Genomic DNA, 8,206 nt, shown 5'->3' on the forward strand with positions numbered 1-8,206 from the left:
GAAACTGAAACTGAAACTGAAAAGTGCACAGAATTATTTGATCACACAGTGTTCACAAAGTGCATTTTCCTCTATTCTGCACTTTAGATGAATGACTGTTTAGGTGCCACTGGTACTCGATACTTTTGAAAATGAGTATTGTATCCGGATACAACGTTTCAGTATCGATACTTTTTTGAGTATCGATACTTTTGACAACCCTAGCTGTAAGACACCAGAAGATGATGGCCTTTTATTTAGACTCCTCAATATTCTTCAAGCCACCTTTGGAGATTTATAAAGTGAAGTCAGTCTTTGTCGCATCTGTACCTGACATTGTTCAGAGTTCATTTCATCAGCAAAATGCTAAGCAAAGTACAGTGCTTGTTGCATCTTCTGCTTGTGTTGATGGTGTTAAATATAACACAGATCATTTCAGTTGGCAGTTGCTCAGGTCTTCCTGAGTTCAGGAAAAAAACACATTGTTGTCATCAACACAGAAATCATGTTTGTCTGCCAGCTTTTGACAGTATGGTATGTTGAACATTTACATGCTTATGAGTTGTGTTCCACTGCAGTGTTAATTTCGTCAACCATGACGATGACGAAAATATTTCATCAACGCACCTTTTTCCAGTGACAATGATGAGACGACAAGAACAAAAATTGTTTTTCAGAAAATAAAAGAAGTTTCAGAAGTTGAAGAATTGAAGTTACAATAAATGCTGGAAAAGACGGTGGACAACAAATGGCTTCAAAAGGCCTCAAAAGACATAAAAGGTGTTAGGTTAATTACCTTCCAGGCATTCCTGAGGGACAGACTGAGGAAAGCCTTGAAGCTGAGAGAAAACTCCTGGTTGAAGAAATGAAAAAGAGGAACCCTAGTGGAGTTGTGATCGCATTAAAGATGGACCAGACGTTCCCATTGCGGAGACTAGAGATTGTGGAGGCCAGGCCTGCAGTAAAAAACTTGAAGTAGCGGTGGCCAGCGCTGTTTACTGAGAGACAATTAACTGCTGAAATATTAGGTATAGAAATAAAAATAGCTTTTCTTATTTTGTGGCATTTCACCCATCTGTTCAGTCTTGAAGAGTACGGGGGGTTAAATAATTCATTTTCGTTAGTTCCAGAAAAACTCTGAATTCTGATTTTATTGGCAGATGTTTGATAACGTTAGAAATATAAGAAATCATGACTTTTTCATCATAATTCAGTTTATCCTTTTTAGTGGCCCTAATACCTGTCCCATTTTCTTTTTTCTTTCTGCTTGGAAATTACAAAAATGTATTCTGTAGTTATTAGTAATTTGTCTACACTGGCCCAACACAGTTTAGAGAATCTGTTTTTGCTGTGTGTTTTAGGTGTTTGAGGAGTTCAATAGAATGTTCACCAGAAACCTACAGGTGGACTTCTTTGAAGCCCTGGATCGATACACCCCACAGTTTGTCAAGATATTCATGGCAAAGAAAGACAATGTGGGACAAACCCTGTCTGAGTTGATGCAACAACTGGATGCAGTGGTAAGTATATGTAGGGCTTATTTTGTCTTTATCTTGATAAGAGGTCTTAAAATAGTAATTAGTCTTTTGGTGCCCTTTTTATATAAAAACAATGGTGGGAAATAAATTGCTCACATTCTATAGATTCAGATACATTTAATCAGTTGTTAAGAAGCTATCCACAGCCGTAATAGTCAGTAACTTTTTTGCTGCACTGTCAATGTAGTGATACTTGTTTCTTACTTGCTCACTTTCAAATACTTTTGTTCAGTAACCTTTGAATGCTGCACTATCTAAAGCCTTATTTGTTCATCCAATTGTAGAAACCAGATGTGACGGCATTGTGTACTCCGAGTTCTCCCGGTTTTATTTGGTGATGACCCCACTGACTTCTATCTAACCTGCTTTGTAAGTTCTCTTAGACACATCTAAAATGAGCACACATTCATGGGAAATGTGTATCACTGTCTCATAGACATTAAGATTTAAAACAAAATTAATTGATACATTTGGTATTGTGTGTAAACAATAGCAGGGGTTGCAAGTTAGTTTACAGTTTGACGTATGCAACCACAGATAAGTTATCAACCTATCTTCTGTGGGTTGAAAGGTACATTGTTAATCTTATAAACTAAATTATGTTAGTCCAGGATCTAGTACAGAGTAATTTTTGTGGCTTTTGAGTTTTTGGGGTTTGGAAGGAGCTTTTTTCTTATATTTGATTTAGTCCAATGGCTGACTTATGGTTGTTAGCATGGTAACTTAAATCTGCACAAATCATTGCAGTGACCTTGCACAAGCCTGCTACTGATTTTTATTTCGTGCCATTGTTAGTGCTGAGGTAAGCCATGATGTTAAGAGCTGAAAGCTAGCCACTGGATGTACAGATACAACACAGAAATTGATCATGTTTCTCAATCATGTAAGTATTACTTTAATGCATAACACTGGAAGAGACTGTTAAAAAGACAAAGGATATCAGGGCAGTTTCAAATTTACAGTTAAGAAGGTTTCATTTAATGTGACACTGATGAATCCGAGGCAAAAGTATCTGTTGTGGTGTTGACCGTTGTCCCTGAATCTCTGCGACCCCCTCCAAATCAGCTCCACCTTCACCCAGTTTCTAATTCCATCATTGTTGAGGGAGACATTGAGCTGGAAGATCTCCAGAACCTACCTGAGGCACTTTGCCTCTAGTTTGGACTGTCATATGCTTTACATTTGGACTTTCCCAAAGCCATGAAAAATTTATTTGGCTTCATTCAAAAAGTCATGCTTGGCTTGGTAGACAACAAGCTCCCACCAAAACTGCAAAGTCTTAAAAACCCCTTGTTGAGTTAAAAGGCAATTGTATGACATTTGGCAAATGTCCCTTGTTAATGAGCCGGTTCAGTTGTTTCTGTCTTTTCATTTCTAGAGTTTCTAGCTCTTGGATTAAAATCACTTTGTATTTGTTGGCATTTTTTTGGCCCAAATCTATTTTTGATTTATTGAATTCATGTATTGGTGGCACTTTCAGCCTGTTTGCTCTTTACGAAGGCTGTGTGTTTCATTATAAAATATCTTTTAAGTTAATACTAAAGAAAGGTAGTTGGTAAATGGTTAACACAAAGAGGAAGAAAAAAACTTTGAACTGTTTATTACCTTGATTATTTTTGGTTTTTTTTATCAGAATTGTTCAAAGAAATATATTGTACACAAATATTTTACATTTTTTCCCCCCAAATATATTTTTGTTTTTTGTATTTATGTAATGTTACTCAGAGATACCAAAGTGCACTTTAAGGCTGGTCTGCTTGTTATTTCTTACAGTTGATCTGATTGAGTTTTAGAACTGTGATAGCATTAGACCATCTTTAGAGTTTGTATAAAACCAAGAAAAATAAACAAACTTTGGACTGTCTTATTGCCTTCATTGTGATGTTTAATTGTAATCCGGGATATTTTAGAAAATTGGAACCTCTTTTATTTATGTTACGCAGGTAGGACTTGTTTGGATTTTTTTCACTTAAAACAATCATTTCGCCTGATTTAAGCAAGTAAATCAGATTGCAGTTCTAGCAAGTGTAACTTAAGACATATTGAGTGAGCTTAACTGTTATAAGCAAGCTATATGGAATAAACTGAGAAATTTCACTTGCAATAATCTATTTAATTAAATGTTTAATTGTGAGTAGTCTTTACTAAGTCAAAAGTTCATCTAAAGTAAGTTAGCAAGTTCACATTACATGATTGTTTTAGTGGCTTAAACATATATGTAAGTCCACTCTACAAAGGATGCACTAGTTGGTACAACTTAAAACACATAGTCCTCTATACCTCTATACAACCGGTTTACATGCTTCTTTTAAGTAATGATAACTAATTGAATTTTGCAGTGCATGTTCTCATCTTGTTATATATAGTGTGGACCGTGTTTATTTTCAGCCATTTTGAATCCTTACTCCTTAACCCTGAAAATAACCCTAAGCCTAACCCTTACCAGTGCATACATCCCCATATCCCTAAACAAAATTTAATTCACACCTTTGCCCTAAACACATAATAAGAGTTGGGAACACTTGAAAGTTTGTCTATGAAATAGACTGGTGGTTTATTTGATTGTAAGCAGGGGGCTTTGTTCTGGTTGCTCTGTTTTGCACAAATTGTTCCATCTGTGCAGCAGCTGGATGCACCAAGACCACATTTAACGCATCAGTTTGATAAATACCCTTTTGATTTTTTCTTAAATCACTGTTTATATATACACATTTGTTATTTGCTGTTGAGAATATTTCTATGTTTGTACAAACTGTAATATGAAATAAAGAATAGGTTTCCTGTTATACTGATAATGAAAAATCATCTATTTGGCATTATCAATAAATCTTGCATTGACGATAGTAATCAGTTAAAGCCTTACCAGATATGTTGGTGGTAATTTCTGTAATGGTAGTTTGGCCAAATCCTTTGGCAGTCCGGGCACGAACAGAAACCAGGTACGTAGCTCCTGGGTGCAGATCAGAGAATATGTGGTAGGTTTCGTTTCTCAGTTTGGATAGGGTGCGTCGAGGACCAGGTGTATTTATGCCAGGGTCCGAAGATTCAACACACTGGTAACTGATCTGCAAACAGTAACAAAGATAAAAAAGAAATAAACAAGTTTGCAAAAGAAAGCTTGGACTTAATAAGACGTACATCCAACCTTTTTAACAAAGGTGTAGGCACATTTCAAAATTAAGCCCATTTTTGGCAGTCTATGGATGAGAGGAGGGGTACGCCCTTCAGGTCACCAGTCTGTCACAGGGCAACACAGAGACACAATGAGACATACAACCATACACACACATTCACACCTAAGGACAATTAAGAGAAGCAAATTAACCTTCGGAGTACCCAGAGACAACCCATGCACACATGGGGAGAACATGGAAACTCTATGCAGGACAACCTCAGGCCGGGAATCCAAACCAGAACCTTCCTGCTGCAAGCTAACAGTGCTAAAAACTGCACCACCACACAACCCTCATCAAGAACCTTTAACACTAAACCGAATCTGCACCCTTACATTGTACCGTTTAAGTTTTGAGTCCTTGATAATTAAGAGATGTATCTGTGAAGATTCTCAGTCATCCAGGTCATGGTCAAGCTTGAAAGCTTCAGTTTAGGCAACTGAATCAGAATTTTCTACAAGACGTTTCTCCTCTCACTCAAGACACTTCTTCAGTTCTACCTAGTGGTGTATGTGTAATAAAGAAGTGACCCTCATGGCCAATCCAATAGCAGGGATCATAGCCACCTTTTGTTCCACCTTATTCTTTGTTACATTTATAGTATATTAATCTCAGTGCTCCAGTGACATATGGAATATAGCTATTTTTATTATGAATGTTTAGTTGTTTTGGATAGCAGTTTAACCGTGTTTAAATGCCAATCTTTGTTTTAAGTTATTACATTATTTGGATCAGGGTTTTTTTTTCCACCCCATTTTAATCCATGATGGCTACCGGATCACCACAGCTTCACGGCAGGACTTAAGTGAACCAAACTACTTCAAATTTTCGAACCTATTAACCTGGATTGATCATGGACTAAAAACAATCAGATTATTGATTGATGAAACGTTAATCACTCTGCAAAGATAAAGAGCAGACTTAAAGAAGAGAACAAACTATCTTGGGTCTTATCAGGGTTTATTTTTTTGTCTTCTTCCTGTTGTGTTTAGTGTTTATACTTACAGGAAAATATAAATATGAGTACCTTCCTAAATATATGCAAAAATATACATTTGAATACAATAACTTAAACTTACTACCTGTCTGTGTCTTATTTACACACACACAAAGACGGGCTCCTCAGACAAACCTTTCTGATTTCCTATCACCATATTTGGCTGTAGTCAGGCGCCTAGCATTAATTATGTTACACGGAGCAGCAACTTACGGGTCTAGACTGGACGGTGAAGCAGGAGCGGCCGCAGAAAATTAGCATCTGCCACATGCTAATATTGACAAATAGATGTCCCGCCCCCAAGAGCAATATACTCCACCTTTAGTTGGTTCAGCTCCGCACACAACACTGAAAAGTGCCAATGATATCAAACTCTTGAAAAATAACTTTCATATTAAGGCAGGGGACACAAACCATTGGCATATCTTTCTGAAGGAGTGGTGTGGACATGTCCCCATCAACTTTGAAATGGGTGGACAGTCCCCACCAATAATTTGTACATTTGTGTTCGGCTCATTTACTTTAGCCAACAACAGTAACCTCAGGACGAGCGTATGTTCTGAGTTTTCAGTCAGCGTTTCTGTCTCGCTATCCCGCTGCTCCTGAGTCCCGCCTACTGATATAACATCATTGGATCCTCTGTCCATGGCTCCATGTCTGTCACTTTATGATAGAAAATGATTGGCAGTCGCTATTCACCGCGTCATCTGTTGCGACGTGATTGGAGGAGAGACGACACACAGTAGCACTCATTAATATTAACCAGCAGCTACTTCAGGTTTTATTTAAAAAGAAAAAAATAGTAGACGGGTTGGTTTAAAAAAAAAGATGCCACCGATAAAGTCGTCAGACATAAAAAGCTTTTTCAACAAAAAAAGCAAAGGAGTGTAAGTAGCCTTGAAAATTAGTATTGTAAAGCAATGAGTTTGACAAAAGCAGGTGCGTTTTTTTCCTGTTTTTATTTGTTATTAATGTTGCTGATGTTTCTGAGCCATTACAAAAGAGCCACTTAAAGGAACCAGTCTATCTGTACATTATAATATTTTTATTTTGTTAGTTTTGCATTCTCAGCAATATGAAAGCACTGAATAAATGTGTGGTGTTCAAATTTGTGTTTGGGCTTATTTTTAGCTAAATACAAAAACCTAACAAAAGCCTTTAAATCCTGTAATTGCAGGTTTATCATCCCCAACCCTTATAGCAGGGGAACCAATTAATAATCAGCGGGTCCCAATAAAGAAAATCATCAACCAGTAAAGGTCTGGAGACATTTTTAATGATCTGTTGCTTTAAACAAAATTTAACACTGAAATATAATGAGGTGTTTATGCATCTATGTTAAAGATTGAATTTTTTAATTAAAAAATAAATAATTTTTTTCTATTTTAAAATCTAAAGTGTTTTTTTGAAGTAGAGAACAACAATAGTTTGGTATACAGACAATTTCCTGATTCACTTATTTTATAAAACACCTGAACTGACAGTTTGTTTTATTTATTTCTTTTTTCTGTCTTAATGAGAGCAGTGGGCTTTAGGCTGCCCTGCAAGGCTTTAAACCTGGGTTTGAATGGAGACTAAGCCATTCTCAAGCACATATCAAGGTGCTCATTTTGAGCCTCGATCCAGATTTATTTCTGATTCTGTTCATGGTGGAGAATCCTGCTTCACAGCAGCAGGTTGAGCCAAACATCCTCTAAATGTTCAGGCTCCGCACCGGTCCGGCCAGGTCAAGATCCACTATTGCAATCGCACCAAAATGGAAAAAGAACGGCGACAAGATCTGGTTTGTTAAATTGAAATATAGTAACAACAGATCGATAACTACAAATTATAACATAATTCTTATATATGTCAAAAAACTAACACCGTTTATTTAAAAGATTGGATGTTAACTATTGGTGCTTCAACAGACCAGGAAGCAGATTTCTCATCTCCATCCATCAGAAACCGCACATCTGCTGGATTTTGACGGGGATTTTTTAAACATGTTATATTAAATTAATTGTTCATTTCTGCATGTTTTGCTCCTACGAATTTAATGATAATATCTAAGGCTGGGTATTTTGGCCAAAGTCCTGAATCGATTCGATTTTGATTCATACAGTTCTGAATTGATTAAATTTGATTCGATTTGATCTGCTCTTACAATAATTAAAGTGGCTCAACTTTTGCACAATACATATGTATTTTTTTTTTTCTTTCATATCATACACAAAGGGCAAACAAAGTGCAGACTTGTAAACACCACAGTTTATAAACTTTGGATGTAAACGAAACTGTCTCAATTCAATTCAGTTCAATTCAGTTTATTTATATAGCGCCAAATTCACAACACATGTCAACTCAAGGCACTTTACAGTTCAACCAGATCATACAGTCAAATTGATACAAAGTTTTCTATCTATGGAAAACCAGTTGATTGCATCGACTCATTGACTCAAATACAATCCCTCACACTAAGCATGCTTGTAGCGACAGTGGAGAGGAAAAATCCCCTTTTAACAGGAAGAAACCTCCTG

General features: G+C 36.6%; 1 protein-coding gene across 1 annotated transcript in view; it reads right to left on the reverse strand.

The window, feature by feature from the left end:
* Positions 1 to 8,206, reverse strand: part of LOC107103347 (receptor-type tyrosine-protein phosphatase U-like) — a gene marked incomplete at its 3' end in the record, with an annotated part of 74,472 nt that overhangs the window by 30,119 nt on the left and 36,147 nt on the right. Inside the window, exon 10 of the mRNA XM_015403020.1 lies at positions 4,381 to 4,582. Coding sequence (XP_015258506.1) covers positions 4,381 to 4,582 — 202 coding nt within the window. The remainder of the gene's footprint in view (positions 1 to 4,380; positions 4,583 to 8,206) is intronic.

The sequence above is a fragment of the Cyprinodon variegatus genome, unplaced genomic scaffold (assembly GCF_000732505.1).
Source record: "Cyprinodon variegatus isolate N-32 unplaced genomic scaffold, C_variegatus-1.0 Scaffold1426, whole genome shotgun sequence".
In the NCBI taxonomy this organism is placed as follows: domain Eukaryota; kingdom Metazoa; phylum Chordata; class Actinopteri; order Cyprinodontiformes; family Cyprinodontidae; genus Cyprinodon; species Cyprinodon variegatus.